At 36.9% G+C, this 16,980-nt stretch overlaps 1 protein-coding gene across 1 annotated transcript in view; it reads right to left on the bottom strand.

Annotated features, from left to right (window-relative positions):
- Positions 1–16,980, bottom strand: part of NAA15 (N(alpha)-acetyltransferase 15, NatA auxiliary subunit) — a gene marked incomplete at its 5' end in the record, with an annotated part of 37,777 nt that overhangs the window by 13,046 nt on the left and 7,751 nt on the right. The window contains 12 exons of the mRNA XM_010194480.1: positions 116–244; positions 2,390–2,542; positions 4,315–4,484; positions 6,633–6,705; positions 7,126–7,232; positions 7,371–7,466; positions 8,187–8,306; positions 9,589–9,742; positions 9,912–10,046; positions 11,812–11,969; positions 12,669–12,773; positions 13,675–13,759. Of these exons, the coding sequence (XP_010192782.1) occupies positions 116–244; positions 2,390–2,542; positions 4,315–4,484; positions 6,633–6,705; positions 7,126–7,232; positions 7,371–7,466; positions 8,187–8,306; positions 9,589–9,742; positions 9,912–10,046; positions 11,812–11,969; positions 12,669–12,773; positions 13,675–13,759 (1,485 nt within the window). The remainder of the gene's footprint in view (positions 1–115; positions 245–2,389; positions 2,543–4,314; positions 4,485–6,632; positions 6,706–7,125; positions 7,233–7,370; positions 7,467–8,186; positions 8,307–9,588; positions 9,743–9,911; positions 10,047–11,811; positions 11,970–12,668; positions 12,774–13,674; positions 13,760–16,980) is intronic.

Below are 16,980 nucleotides of genomic sequence, written 5' to 3'. Positions count from 1 at the left end.
AGTCTCTCCTGAAGCTATTTGAAGCATACTCTTACTGCTCAGAAAGGAAACATATTAGCATGGTAAACTTATAAGCTAGTGTTTTCTAAGGTTGGCAGTTTAACTAGATACATACTCTCTCAATTTCGTGGCATTTCTTAAGTGCTTCTCCAAACTTGTTCATTGCTTTGTAAGCTTGGGCACATTCTGTCTGAAACCACATGCACTGCATTTCATTCAAGTTCTCTACTGCCGAGGTTCCTTCCTAAATGCAAAAACAGCATTATTAAAAAACAGTGTCATTCAATTTGTTAACTGCCATTTCTTTTACCTTGTTCTAATTAAAATCACAAATAAACAGACTATCAAAAGAATGCTAAATTTCAAAACTGGAGTCCTGAAAGTCATAAATGCCATAGTTAAGATGGACTTGCTTTGTTCATTAAGCAAGTCTCCAGAGTGATGGTGGCAGGGAATGTTCCTCTACGCCCCACTTTTCGGAAGAGTCAGAAATACAGTAAATAGCCAGGTAATAACCACTTAACTGTGATACTGCCTCATCTTAATTAGGTATTTTCAATATTGCATGCAAGTATAACACACTACAGCATGAAGAAAAATGGCAGAAAATTTTCTACCATGTGGCATGACAGTAAGACCTGCAGCATTTTTGGTTTTTAAACTAAATCTGCCATCTGTGTCTTCCAGAGATGTGCTGATTGAGCTAAGTGCAGAAGTAAATTACAGTAGTAATAGGTTATTTCTTAAGTCGTCAGTACTAGAGAACAGTGGCAAAGCAAAAGGAATACTGGTAGCTTTGACACCTTCTGATTCAGAAAAGGAGATTACAGTTGTTTTTTGATCTAGTATTTATATATACTTGCATAGATCTGTAGAACTTATATGCCTTTCAAGCTTCATGTCAAAGTCAGCTACTTAGAGTAGATTTAACCATTCTGAATTTACTCTTATCTTGCAAAACCAGGCTATTCAAGAATAAGCCAAGAGCCAAAGCTGGGAAAATGACAAGATAGTGTTCAAAAGGAAAGAGAAGGAGAATGTCCCAAATGAGAGAGAAAGGCAGTCTTCAAACCAGTCTGTTTTAGGCAGCTAAAAAAAAATAAATAAAAAAAAAATCAGAAAAATCGTCAGTTCCATTTTCATTATGCTTCATTTAGGTCTTTTTTAATTGTTGGGCTTTTTAATTAAGAAGCTTGTATTTGAGCACTAGACATAAAATCAAAAGGAGATGAAAAAAGATTACAAAGTGCAACATCATCAAATTGTATTTTTAAAGTTCAGTTTTGGGCAACTGGTATGCTGTTGACATCTTGAAGCTGCTTAAGGCATTGAGAGAGGTCAATTAACCTAGATTCATTGCAGTTTTGCATCAAAAAATCCACATAAAGTTTCTGAGCTTATATAAAATAGGACTTAACCCTCTTGCCATGTTTGCTGCAAAAAGCCTCCATTTCACAAAATCCTTCAGCTTTCCCCTTATAAATACCTGCCTGGTTCAATCTACCTTACTCCAGCTCTCTCCTGCTCTTCAAAAGAGAGGAGAGAAAAATGGAACAACAAACAAAAAAAGCTTTACTTCTGCAGGTAGGTCTCGATAACTTGTTGTCTGCTTCCCACTGACAACATATAAATCATATTGCCAGTATTCTAAAACTATAATTTGCCACATATTCTGGAAAGGCTACATTGAGCTGTTTCGACTTTCAGTTATAGAAGAATAACAGCAAGAGAAGTCAATTTTAGAAGTAACCAACCTGTGAGACCATTGAACCTAACAGAATAATGACAACTGCAAGGACAAAAGAAAAAATTATGCATGAAATTAAGATATCTGCATAATGCAAACTTTTTCTGCCAGCTAATTGGTCATGGGAAAGCAGACAAAAAAAACCTCAACAAAAAACCCTAAAACCAAAACAACCCAAAACTCACAAAAAACCACCATACACAGCTCTTCCCTTCAGCACTGTTAAACATGGCCTTATGGATTAAAATGTGTTCACAAAAGACATCTCAGAAAGTCTCTAACCCAGTAGCCAGCAGAGACATGGACAACTATCAGATCTTTCAAAAATCCAATAGAATCAACACTAAACTCAAAGACTTCTCAGAAACAAAGTAGTTATCTCTAAAATGGGCATGCTGTATTTTTCTACCTGACAAAAATGACCAAATTCAAGCTTCAGAGTTTTCACTTAATTTGGAATCATGCTTATCCAAGACTTATTCAAACCTTGATGCTGACTACCATTAATGAAGTAATCATAGTTGCTCTGAAACAGAACTTAAAAGATTTAAGTAAAGGTGAGTGGAAAGTTAACACAAGATGTTACTCCACACCACACTAGGTCCATGTTATTCAAAAGAACTATAGTTAAATGCAACAAACCCTCGTAAACTTGGAACACATTTCTTCTGCTTCTTTAATGGAGTTTGCTTTCAACATATATTTTGCACATTTGGAGTTGATAAATCTGTCTGCTGTGTCCAAAGCCTGAGCCTCATCCATCCACCTTGCAGCTTCTTTAATATTTCCAGCATGCTTAAAGAGACAGAAATTCAAGTTAAATTCAGTAACTATAAAATATGCATGTTTTATCTACTTACTGTTTAACGTAATTAGTTAATTTTTAGACATTTTTTAATAAATAGCTTTCTTCAGGAAAGCAACAGATCTCTTAAGAAAAAAGCAGAAAAATTACTTTCCCTCATTATGAAATTACAGGTGTTTGGCACTACGTTTTTTTTGAAAATATTAAAGGTCTCCTTGAATAATCCCATTCTGATACAATACCATAGTGTAGCGGAGAAATTGGTTTTAAAGAGTTAAAAAAGGGGTGAGGTAAGATCAGGTGGGAGACATTTAAAACATCAACTAAATTTATTAGTGTTATTTTTAATACAAAGAATGTAATTGTCAACTGGGAATTCACATTTTGCAGTATACTTGTGTACAGGGTTTGCATGGCAAGGTTTTGGTAGTGGTGAGGGCTACAGGGGTGGTCTCTGTGAGAAGATGCCAGAAGCTTCCTTCATGCCTGACAGAGTCAGTGCCAGCTGCCTCCAAGACGTACCTGCCACTGGCCAAAGCTGAGCCCATCAGCGATGGTGGCAGCACCTCTGTGATAACATAGTTAGGAAGTGGAAAAAACTGCCACACAACAGCAGCCAGGAGAGAGGAATGAGAATATGTGAGAAACAACTCTGCAAACACCAATGTCGGTGAAGACAGAGGGGTAGAAGGTGCTTTGGGCACTGGCACAGAGATTCCCCTCCAGCCCATGGTTAAGACCATGGCCAGGCAGGCTGTCCCTCTGCAACTCATGGAGATCCACGGTAGAGCAGAGATCTACCTGCAGCCCATGGAGGACTCCACACTGGAGCAGGTGCATGCACCTGAAGGTGGCTGCAACCCCATGGGAAGCCCATGCTGAAGCAGGCTCCTGGTAGGACCTGTGGACCCTTGGAGAGAGAAGGCCATGCTGGAGCAGGTTTGCTGACAGGACTTGTGACCCTGTTGGGGACCTACACCGGAGCAGTCTGTTCCTGGAGGACTGCACCCTGGAGCATGGAAAGGACCCATGCTGGAGCAGTTCATGCAGAACTGCAGCCCATGGGAATGATCCATGTCAGAGAAATTCTTGAAGGATTTCTCCTGTGGGAGGCACCTCAAGCTGGAGCAGGGGAAGAGAGTGAGGAGGAAGGAGCAACAGGGACAGCATGTGATGAACTGACTGCAACCCTCATTCCCCAAATCCCTGCACTGCTTGTGGGGAGGAGGTAGAGAAATCAGGAGTGAAGATGAGCCCAAAAATAAGGGAGGGATGGGGAAAGTAATTTCTCATTGTCCTAGTCTGCTTTTATTGGTAATAAATTAAATCAATTTCCCTGATTCAAGTCTGTTTTCCCTGGCATGGTAATGGCTGAGTGATCTCCCTGTCCTTATCTTCACCCATGAGCCTTTCACTATATTTTCCTTTCCCTGTCCAGCTGAGGAGGGGGAGTGATAGAGCAGCTCAGCGGGCACCTGACATCCAGTCAAGGCCAACCCACCACAACTTGTCCTTTGTTGACTTAAAAATCTTCATAGAGGATTATTCATATCCACTAAAAAAAACCCAAGTAACAAAACAATACCCTTATGTAGAAACTCAACTCAAATTCACTAAGTGATAGTCCATGGATTCTCTATGTGTCTTGCTTAATACTTTAATGTTCAGAACAAAAACATTACAGGCAAGTATAACTATACATTCAAGTCTTCCCTCATAACAAACAAATAATCTGTGGTCACTAAGAATAAGCCAAACTTACCTTATAGATTTTTGCTTTCACAAGGAAGAGTTCTATCAAAGTGGGAGTACTTTCTATAGCAGCATTTATATATTCTAGAGCCAGGGACGGCTGTCCAATTTTATCATAATGTTGAGCCAAATAATACTGGACCCAGAGTAAAGTGGTTGGAGGTTCTTCTTTACCATCATCTAGAGGGAGGAAAACAGAAGTAGGTTGGTTGTTTTCTTTCAGTTTATAAAAACAACATGCCAGAAGCAGAGCTCTATAAATACAGCCACTGAAGTTAGTTCTGCTTCTGTCTCAGGCTGTCACAACAGAGCTGGGAGTGCTTCCAAACACCTGCGTCCAGGTAAGTCCATTAACTTCCAAGACATGAGCACACACTGTTCCTTTCTCATACTGTGCTTTTAAGGGAAAGGAAAAGCGAGTCAGCAGGTCAGAAGGCTGCTGCATTTTCTTCCAGCCAGTCCCTTAATCAGGGCAGACAAATGAGCATGACTGCAGTACGTGATGTAGACTTATTTAAAGCTGTTTTAGATGAAGGGTATAGCAAAGAGTCCTGCTAAACCCAAGTGTTGCACAGTAACAAGGTAAAGGATTTCAGTACATTCAGCATTTACATGTTTTCAACCCACAGACTTGAATATTTTTAAACAAAACAGGCTGTCTGTTCCAAACCTTAGCTTTAAAAAGATTTTCTGTCCCTACTTTTGACAAATTTATCATCACTGTTCATCTAAATGTATCTTAGAAAACATTGCTACACACGTCAGTTTTGAAAGTTAGAGGGCTCTGCTTGAAATCCAAAATACTACTGAAGTCTTGAAAATTAACTACTTAAGTTCACGACTCATTTTTCACTATGAAGCACAGCACCTTGCAGGGGGAAAAAGGGAGGATGGGGGCTCTAGTCAAAAAGTCAACCTTGGGCTCCTGCCAAAAGGTTTTGGTTGTTCAGTTTATGATCAAACTTAACCATGTAATTATACGCATTTGTTCATTTTAAGGTAGCAGATAATTATTTATGTGAATGAAATTTAATACCAAAGCAAATATTGAACTGAAATAACAGTAAGCCATCTCCTTAAACCAGAAAAGCACAAATGTATTTGAAAGGCTTGGACAAATTTAAACAGGTATTGAGTGACTATATTAAAGACCATAGCATCAAATTAAATGGAAAAATGTAACAGGCAACTTGGATGAGAATTTCATAATGAAGTATTGCACTAATGTTTCCACAAAGCAGGGAAATAACTGATCATAATTAAAATAATATCTTAATAATTAGGATTATCCTGTAAAGTTTTAATACATATTGTCATTCACAGAATCATTAAGGTTGGAAGAGATCTGTAAGATCATCATGTCCAACCATCGACTGCAGTGTCGACTGCAGTGTCACATCTACATGTTTTTTTTAACACCTTCAGAGATGATGACTCCATCACCTCCCTGTGCAGCCTGTTCCAGTGCTTGACCACTCTTTTGGTGAAGAAATTTTTCCTAATATCCAATCTAGCCCTCCCCTGGCACAACTTTAAGCCATTTCCTCTCATCCTATCAACAGAGAGACCAACAGAGACCAACACCCACCTCTCTACAGGTAGTTGTGATAAGGTTCATGCTATCTTGATTAATACATCATTATAATCCATCTACCAAAATTTCAAAACTATCCTCTGTTGATATTGTCAATAAGCAGACAAGTTTTTTCTTGGAGACTTTCTGTTACAAAGCAGTTGGATAAATGATTAAAAAAATCATAAAGCTACGAGAAAAGAAACTATGAAGGCTGGATTCAATACACATAGAACCGTATCTCACAAAAAACCCCTGTTGTCAGTGAAAATGTGGAAAACATCTTTTAACTCTGAAACAAAACCTCCAAGAACACAAAACCCAGCCCCCACCAAAAGCTCCAAAACCTCCTCCTTCCAAAGACTGTGCTATCATTATCTATTCTTTCTTGTCTGTAATTTCTTTAATTAAAGATTTAACATAGCTTTCAAATTTCTGCTTCATGGACAAGGATAAACTCAAGCCTTGAAAATAGAATGCTTGAACTCAAAACTGCAAAGAGATGATCAAATTTGTGGACCCAGCGAAACTTATTCTAATAAGTGATGAGATTTTGAGTATAGACTTTATATTTGACAGCTTAAATCTGTTCTAAAGATGGCTAAGGTTCAGCTCTGTGTTAAGAAAAAAACTAAAAAAGGAAGAAACCCCCATCATCTCAATTTCTTCACTCCTCATTGATTTCTTGCCTCTGAGTGGTCACAATGCTTGCATCAGGCACTGCTTCCATGAAGTATGACAGTCTGGGCACTCACCATTTGGGTTAAATAACCTGCAGCTTCTTAGAGAGGTTTCATAACCTATCACGAGCTCTTCTATGATTGCCACCTACACATGTAAGACAAGACAAAAAAAATATCTGTGGGCAAGATGGTATTTATTTTAAACTTGAACTACTTGGTGTTATTGAAACTAGTTATTTTTGTTAACAGAAATTTTCAACATCCGGAATGACAATGCATATGGAAATACACTCAATCTCACCTCTCTTTTTAATAAATTAAGACTAAGCCTGTCTTAGTTAATGCTTATGTAGCTTATAATTACGTTAATCTTAGTTTTCTACATTTAACAACTAGACACAAGGCTATGTATGTCTGCACTTGACTTTTTTCTAGATATACTAGGCCATAATATACAACAGTGCTGATGGAGTGAGCACTGAAGAAAAAAAAAGTTTCCTTCATCTCTCTAATGTATCACAGCTACGAGGTAAGTCAGGTAGAAAGTGGAGGGAGGAAAACCTACCTTCTCCTTGTCTTTATATAATGACCTCAAAGTATTGAAGACTGGTGGGCAACCTTTGCTGAAATTCATCCTTAGAAACTTGTCCAGACATTCCTTAAACTTTTCACCTTGAGAGGAAAAAGACCTGTTGATTTTGTTTTACCACACATTACTTATCAATTGCAGACTGTTTATGCTTGTAAAGCATTAGTATCTAAGAAACACAAAAGTGTTGATCACTACCTGCTCAGCAAAAATGCACTTACCCGACAAAAAGTTTAATGGTAATCTTCTTGGAACTAGTCCCTTTGGGTATTTAGTCCAGGCCTCTTCATAAATCTTTAGCCTCTCCATCATATTAGCTGGAACAGAATTTTACAGTTTATTTTTTCCTTCTTGTCTGGCAGGAAGGGGAGGGTAGGGGGAGAGAAGAGGAAGAGGATGGGAGTGATTTGTATCTGGTTAAAAAAAAAACAAAATGGGATACATAGCAATGAATGGCTATGTACTTCGTAAAGAACGTCAATTTCCATTTAATTTTTTTTAAAACTGCTGTACAAAATTATTTCAAGTATTCAGTATCTGTAAATTCTTCTTCCAACAGTGGAAGACTAACTGCTTATCTCCCATCTTAAAGAGTTCCTGCCTTATAACTGTGCTAAAGTCTTGAACAAAGGCAACCATTCAGCAGAATCACAGCTGTTTTTCCAAAACCTGTATTACCTACAGCTTAAAATTAAGACAGCAGACAGTAAAAGAAAATTTCTAAATTAAAACTGTCATCTAAGAAATAGGTCTCTTTCCACCACGCCCAAAGATTACTGCATTTTTTGTAGTTCTGGTTTTAAATAAGACAGAGTAACAACAATAGAAGAAATACTTCCAGCCTTTCTTAAAAAAAAAAAAAAGAATCCAACCAACCAAACACTATGACAATATGTACACACTATGACTAAAAAGCAAAACTTAAATGGGGACATTTTAAAGTAAAACATTATTTAAAGCAATACAGGTTTTTGATACAGATATACATTCCAAATGTGCAGAAACAGCTTATTTACTACAATAGATCAAATCATTACCTGGTTTAAGTGCCTTTTCTAGGCCTTTGTAGTAGGCCCAGTTTTCAGGATTTCTTTCTTGCAGTCCTTTGTAAACTTCAACTGCTTCTTCCAGCCTGCCAAGCTGAAGCAGGAGCTCTCCTGTGTGAAATCCGAGAAGTTTTAAATTAAGGTAACAAGATACTGAAGCAGTGTAATAGTAATCACTCTACAGTAAAAGATAATTCTTAACTCTATATAGATTCTAATTTCTTAGAAAAAATGACCACAAGCTAGTGGCATCATAAACTAGTTGACAAGTATACTTTTACTTTCACAATAGGTCCAATTACAGTACGAGTCTACAACTCAGCCAGTAACTCTTGAAAAACTTACTTTAAAAATTAATGTTAAAAGATGCACCTGCTTTTTCTTACTGACATAATTGGTTACTTTAAATGTAATTTTTACTACAAATAGAAATTAAAAGCAGTACACAGTATTCATTAATGTGGCATATTGAAAACCAATTGAAATTGCAGAGCTGCAAATAAAAGAATGGTTCTTCTGGTATTTCATAAAACTGACCTCAATGTTTTAAACCAAGCCACTGACCTGACTAATCATTTCTCAAGATGCTGCAAAAAAAGTTTCCTTTTAAAGATACTTCATTAAAAGACACAACTCTTAGAAGTAAAGTTTAGATACAACTGTACAGAGCATCTTTGCTGATGCTGGAGTTGGAACAAAATCAAATGTTTCATTCCACAACGGGAAGTCGTATTTTACAACACTTTGCCATTGGCAGATGTTAGCCACTAAGAGATTACACACCAGAGGCGATACGGTGTCATTATAGATTAAGGTAATATTTTCTCATCGGGTCTCAAGAGGAAAATGCAAGTCAGTGTTACCTCTCTTCTTGCCTGTGTCACACAACTGACACGCAACTTTGTCAAAAGATGCTGCTTTCCATGGACAGGATAACTTGGGGGCTATAGAAAATGTCTAATGTCAGAGGAAATATCAATAGGTCACTCACTGGGAATGACAGAATCTGGAAAATAAACCCAAATTCTTCATGAGGTAAAAGTTATAAAGATGACTCTGCCCTTTCCACAAGTGGTCTCCCTGTCAGAACCACTATCAATGCTATAAAAGCATAGGTGTGGGTACACTACCTAAACAGAATTTCAGGACATCAATTCAGGATCATCTGTCTGAAAGCTCAAACGTTACACATGTATTGTACTGATGTCTTATTGACCTCAGAGTATGATAGACACAGAACAGCTGCAAGACAAGCAGTCCTTTGCCACAGCAGAATTAAATAAACTAATTTAAAAACAAATAAAAAATGAAGTTCCAAAAGATAGGAAAAGCTGACAGTGCAGGCATTCCATTATATACTACGTGTTTAAGTGTACCTTCAAAAATAAATTACCTTTAGTTTCTTCGACAGCCAGCTTATCACAGATCTGCTTTTCATAGGTACAAAGATGCTCCAACGCTTCTTTAAATAGTCCTGCCTCCCGGAGGACTTGATTTTGATACAGCAGCAGTTCACTGTACTCATAGTCCACTTTATCAGGTGATGTCTACATAGGAAAGCAAAACACATGAGAAAGTTCAGCCTTCTAGAGTGCATTTGGGATTTAATTCATCTGACTAAAGAAACTGCATAAAGTTTTTTCAACACAAAAGGAGGCAGCAATTGTTTTTGGCTTATGCAGCAACCCAAACAGGAATTTCATGTTTTCCCCTTACCTGCTGTGTCTTCCTAAATTCCTCTAAAATTTTTGCTGCCATTTCATAGTCTTCCAGCAGATGGTAAGCAATAGCATAGCCAATCCATGATGCTCTCTGTGCAGGTCGGAGCTGAAGCAACTGGTACCTTGTTTCCTGCAAAAAAGTAGCTACTAATTTTCCTGAGATATTCTGATGCTCTGTAGAATCCAATATGGAATACTCTATCTTCAGTATTCTAACATTTAAGGAATGTCACAAAGAATTAGTTTTCTTTACGCATTTTCTTTTGTTTTGTGGTTTGTCGGTTTGGTTTTGGTTGGTTTGTTTAAAAAAAACAACCCAAAACAAAAGAAAGAATAAATTTTAAAACACTACAATGGTCTTGACTAAAGAAAAAAAAAACACAATACAAAATAACACATCATGTCCAACTGAATACTGATGAGTCAGACTGACTTTGTTAATGTATGACACACGTGCTTTTCCTGTCTTACCACTTACGAACAGAACACAACAAAGCATACTTTGGTTTGAGCTGCACGAACATTAACCGTACACTAGTGTTTCAAATTCACCCTGGAAGTACTATGTATTAAATCATTACAAGTGTTGTTAGGCAAAATAGGTCATCCAAGTGCATCCATATTCTTTGGCAAGAAGATAATTACAGCTGGAAGATGCAACAGATTTGCTTCGTAGCATGCTGTGTTAACCTGAGGGAAAAGTTGTTACTCGTTTTGTTACAGACTCTGAAAGGCATCTTCATAAATAAAATAAAGGAAAATAAAAACAAAATGAAAAATAAAATAAAAGGAAAAAAGTTATTACCTACTAAAAAGCACTGTCAGAAGCAAGAGAACTAAAAATAGTAACACACGGCAGTTTGATCAGGATGAAGGATCATCACTCAAAAAATTAAGGCAGGAAAGAATGGAAGTTAAAGTGAAGGAAAATAAAACCTCACAACCTTATTCCAATCTTTGCAAGTAAATCCACATTCCTCAGAAACTAGCATATGACCAGTCATAAATTACTGGCTTCTAAACATGTAAAAATTTAATCCTTAATGCATTCTATAACCATATGTTACTTGTAAGTTTTGTAACTATACATTTGTACTCACATTTACCCAGAAGCCAAGAGAACACACATTTGGAAATAAATTTTGGCACCTATGCTAAGTTTTGGCTATTTTGTCTCAGCAAGAGAGGAGTACATTTTCTAAATTACTAATATGGAGAAAACAGCAAGTAAGAAATGTCCTAACTTGGGAATAAGTTTACTGGAGCTGATGGTTCCACACAGCTCTGAGAATAAAACCTGTTCTTGGCATACTAACACTACCCTAATTTGAAAAAGAAATAATCTATTAAGAGACCAACTAAGGTATTTTAACAACCATAACTTTAAAGGTGCAAGGAAAACCTGAAAAGATGAAAACCTAAAAAAATATTATCCAAAATCTCAGGTAAAAGTTGTATTTTGTTTCATGCAGCATACTGCTTGCTTTGTATTGATACCTGCTGCCAAGAGAAAACCAGTGGCCACCGATTTAAAGGAGGAGGGATATATGGTAAAAAGTTACTAAAAAATAAGAACTCCTTTGCCTGAATAACCACAGTCTTCTGAACATGTTGCCTTTTACCTGCAGGAATCTTTCAATGAAAATAATGAAAAAAAAAGACAGGGGATTGTCTGCAGCTGGATTATGCAGCATTAAATAAAAACAAAGCAAACAATTCTGCACTGAGCTAAATAGATTTAATATGCCATTGACTCTGTATACTTTATAGAAATTGCTCTGTAGCATGTCTGGTTTTACTTTCATAAAGTATTGAGTAGCACATGGTTTTAACACTCTAGATCTCTTCGCTGCAATTCCCTAGAAGCTGATAATAAATGCAGTATATATACTCACCCTGTAACCTTCAAGATCCCTCATTTGAATCTGTAGCAGAGAAAGATCTCTCAAGATTTGAAGATTGTCTTTGTCCCATTTCAGTGCATTTCTGTAGCATTTGATAGCTTCGTCATACTTCTTGTCTGACCTCTGAAGAAGGCCATAGACATGCCAACCTGGAAAACTGTTAAGGACTCTACTGAATTTGAGTAGGGAACAAACAGATCCAACATGGCAGGGACAGTACAGTTGGTAAAAAGCTTTTAAGCTGTTTTATAAACGGACGGTAACGTTATTGCAGTCATTACAATTCTTTTCCTCAGCTGTACAAAGAAACTGCTTGCAAATTGAAGATACAGAACTGTTTCCCTGTTATATGCATAGGGTGCATATAATATGCTGTAAACTGTGTTTTTTGCATACTGGGGAAGAAATCAAGCAATAAGATCTCTCAAAAGACTATCAGGCTTACTTAAATACCAATAGCTTATGATAGACAACTGAAATGCTTGCACTTCCTGCATTCTAAGTATATAACAAGCCTTTATCAATGGGAACTAGTAACATTTTTAAAGCAAGTAACATGCTTAAATGCCTAGTTCAGTCCACCAAAAGTCAAAGCTTAATGATGAAAAAAACCACAAAACGCAAGCAAGAATAATATTTGATCTAACTGTAACTGTAAGGATAGCTGCAAAGCATCTGCCATTTGGACAGCTTAGACAAAATATTTTTATGTATTGGAAACAAAATTTAGAATTCTTAACTTACAGTTCGAAGCCTAATGGCTTTTTTGTTGCAATTCTATAATTCAAGTAGTTGTAGAAATAAACCTCTTCCATTCATAAATGAAGGCTCTATTTCAAAAAGGATACAGACATGACTCTTCAAGTCATTCCTTAGGCCTCTACGCACAAGTTCATAAGCTTCCTCTTTCTTCCCTAGACAGTTTAATGTTAGTCCTTTCATTGCCAAGGTTTCTAAAAAACAAACCAAACAAAATTAGTATTAAATAACTATAAGTTATTAATTTTCATACATTTTTAAGCTTAATATAGAAGCAATGCAAATTTAGACTGTTTTCAGCATCAGAATTTTGCATCCTTTTTTCACATGGAAAACTACTGGCAGATTATTCACCGAAGTATAACATACATAACAACAACCTTTATGCATTACTTGCACCAAAAGGCAAAGCAGCATTTTATTTTAAAGGCACTCAAAACCGTCTACTCTACAAATATTTTGGGGAGATCATTTTTTACTGTAAATGAGCATTACAACTACTCAAGTATTTATTCACAACACTGAGACTTCCACACGTTGACTCATGCCAAAATAGTTGGAAAACTAAAAAACCAGCTTCTGGACAGGGGAAACTCTCATCTTGGTTGTAAGATCTTACTAAAAATACAAGGGAAAAACACCTATTTCTTCCTCTACAATAAGACTATTCCTTCAGAAAAAGTAGCAAAACCACAGAACTGACAGAGTGCTGAACAACAGTCAAGCTCTTCCTTTTGTCTTGCACTTCTACAGGAGTAACAATTTTCCCTGAAAAGCAATCTAAGCAATACATATTTGTATTAAGAAACTTGCACCATGCTATAATGAATATTAGACTTGCAGCACAAAAAAGCATAGCAAGCTGACTACAGACTACCGGTAAGACCAGTCTTCAAAATTACAAATCTTGCCAACAATAAGTGCTGAACATGATGCAGGTTTCTGGATGCTCTTGCTGTTTTATGTTAAGAAAATCTGCTTTAAGGGTAAATGGTTAACAATAAAGTGCTATAGCTGCTTATAAAGCTTACAAATCGTTACTCTATCCTTAATTATAGGGGGGGAAAAAGAGAGTACGTACATTTGAAAACTTACCTCCATGTTCTGCAAACTTTGGGTTAGAAAGGATCTGTTTACAGAACTTCAGCCCATTTCTATACTGCTTATGTTCATAACACCTCTGTTGAAGAAGGACAGAGTATATTAATTTAAAAAAATAGAGTGAAAGCATTTCTGCACTCCCAAAATTAAGTATCAGTGCAGCCAGGGCTCCTAAAAAATGTACTAATATTTTAATAAGCCCTGTTTAATGAGCTTCCTGTGATTAAAAATTCTTTCCATCACCAGAAAAAGATACTGTATGTTAGTAAGAACACAAATTTAAATGTATAACTGAAGACACAATATCATACAGCAATTTCTCAGATAAGATACCACAGGAAGCATAAGTGCCTAGAAAGATTCAACTTTCCTTTAACATAAAAGCAAACATCATGTCATAATATATCTTGGTAAACATTCAACTCACTTTGGCTCTTTATTACCTTTCACAGAAACACCATGAGATAATCTCCAACAACCGTACAGGTAGGAAAGAAAATCAAATAATTGGAACTTGGCTTAAACTACCTTTGAAAGCAAACTCTTACAATCAATTTGAAAACTACATATATCTCATATATATCCAAACTTTCAAAACTAGTAGATACTAACATTATCTTTACATACTGGAAATTAAACATTCCTCTACAGTTTTATAAAATCCAACCAACAATTTGCTTGTGCACGAGTCTCATTTCATTATGCAAGGTGACTGCAATGCAAAACGGCACATGACATGAACTTTTAAAACCAGTTTTAGTCTCTTGCTTCTGTCAATCCACTCCCTATGCTAATTTTTAAATAGAAGGCAAAGGAGGAAGTAGTTACCTTGTAAACACTGACTCATACACCTTAAGTCACTTAAGCAAAAGCTAAGAATCTCTTCGGTTTCACTTTACTGTAATACCAATGCCCTGAACTTGAATATAAGAATATAAGAGTAAAGAAACAAACGTTGCTTGAGCACAGACCCAAATCCTGTGGTAACTGGGAAGTCACTGGTAAGAGGTCACTGACTCTAGTTGGCCAGTTCTCATGCAGGAAGGTTGACAGGAGTATAAAATTGGGTGACAGCCAACAGATCTCAAGTACTCCTAAATAAGCTGTTGTTTGTGATTCTACCTTTCCTCACACTGCTCCAAATTAAATATGCAAGAGCATTCATACATAAGCACGTATTACACCATTTGTCTTCTACACACTCCCATTGAAACAAGTTAGGAGAGGCAAACCCAGCAGGTTTTCACATCAATCAGAGAGCTCTAAAAATAAAACTTTAAAAAGTTTTATGAATGTTACAGAAATGCTTAGAAAATAAAATAGCTTATCTACCTCAACTTCTCTGCTTTACATTGCTCTTGCATCATGAAAGGTGCTGTTTATTGTCCAGTTTTCTCTCCCAAAGCACAGACGGAAACATTAATAAACTTCAAAGTAGTAAGAAACTAGTATACCACTAAGTGGATGTATTATTTTCTAGATGTTAGTCATACAGCCGAAATATTAAGGATGAAGACCAAGAGTCATCAAAAAATAAGAATCTTCCTCCCCCTATCTTGTCACCTTCCCTTTGGAAAAAGGGAATCATGACAAAGGAAAGGAGAAGGAGGATGTTCAGAGACAGCATCCAAAGCAAGACAGACTCAAAGAGGAATGTATCAACAAAAGAATCACAGAATGCTTTGGGTCGGAAGGGACCTTCAAAGATCACCTAGTCCAATGCCCCACCATGGGCAGGGACATCTTTCACTACATCAGGCCGCTCGCAGCCCTGTTCCTTGACTTTGAACACGTCCAAAAGACAACTGCCTCTATCACCAAGGACACGAAAAGTAAGCAGGGCAACCACCTACCAAAGGAAGATTAAGGGTTAGGTAAGAGGAAACCTGTATAGGCATATATTTTTTTTTTGTAAACTCAACTGGTTATTATTTATACCTTTAAGTCATTACCTGCTTTCAAGTAGCTGGCTGAGTCACTTTAATCAGCCATCAGTCAGAGCTGACAGAGAGCTTACAGGTGACAACACAACAGGATCAAGCCCTTTTTTTTTTTTTCTAATTGAAATCATCAGTCATTAAAGTCACCACCCAGGCCTCCTCCCTGAAAGCAGAAGCACCATTTGCTATCCCCTAGGTAGATGTGAAAGCAGCAAAACCTGCCACAAACGTGATGCAGCCACAAGAATGTAAGGACTTGTCTCCAGTGTAACTAATGCACTGTTACAAGCAGAGGGGGCACTTTGTGGTTTCGCAATGCCTCTTTAAGTACAGCTGCTCAGATGCTGGCTATGAACATGAAATCTTATCTCTAGCAGTTCCATTTTACAGACTCTAACTACCAGTCCTTCACCTTGAAGTTTAAGAAAAGTCAGCCAAGATGGTATATATGCTAGAGACAGGAAATATTTGCAGATAGATTTTTCTGACTAATGCAGAACTTAATGATGGAAGGTACTTCATAACAGAGTAAACTCACTGAGAATTGTAACAAATTCTCCCTTAAGGGTTCTAGGAGGAAAATCTTAGGAGTTTATACTCAGCCTACAGAAAGATTCCCACTAATCCAGAGAAAACTAGGTAGGACCAATAAGTATCAGGAACTGATCATGTACTTTTACCACCTGAAGTACCAAATAAAGAACTAGCCATAGCTGCATATACCCCCAGTGAAGTATCATAGGTCTCCATTTTCAGGTGTTTCTAGATCAAAACAATTTTGAGTGATTTCATATATATGATTTCTCCAAACTTCCAGGTTAATACTTTGAGCCTATTTCACCCTGTTAGTGGAAACATTTCAAATTGTGTCATTTTATGAGTTTCCTTATTCTACGCATGTATTCTACATACATAGAATAGTGAAAAGAAGGGAACAAAAATCAAGGTCATGTTTTGTCCTTCTTCAGAAAAGGAGACTGTTTCATCAAATTGGGTCCAACAGCATCACTCTGAGATTCCACTATTTGAAGCCATGCATACACTCTTCTTCTTTTCCAAAGAGGTTACAGACTAACAAGCTTAAATAAAAGTGTGAATGTGAGAGAAGAAAGTCAGGAATGCAGCATATGCCACCATGGCTAGTACAAACCTTGGTGAATCTGTGGCTTCAAGGAACAGAAACATGAAAGAAAAATCTTTCAAGAACAAGGAGACAGTAAATATTGAAAAGGGCAAAGGAAGAACAAAAAGACTAACACAAGGAAACATGAGCATGGGTAATACGCAGCCCAGGAGAGAAAATCCTTAAGGGAATAAGTAGTTTCCAAGTAAGAAGAGAAAAAAGAACCATAAAAATATC

This window comes from Mesitornis unicolor, unplaced genomic scaffold, assembly GCF_000695765.1.
Source record: "Mesitornis unicolor isolate BGI_N332 unplaced genomic scaffold, ASM69576v1 scaffold31540, whole genome shotgun sequence".
In the NCBI taxonomy this organism is placed as follows: domain Eukaryota; kingdom Metazoa; phylum Chordata; class Aves; order Mesitornithiformes; family Mesitornithidae; genus Mesitornis; species Mesitornis unicolor.
Note: the sequence above shows the minus strand (reverse complement) of the source record. Positions and strands in the feature narration are given on the sequence as shown.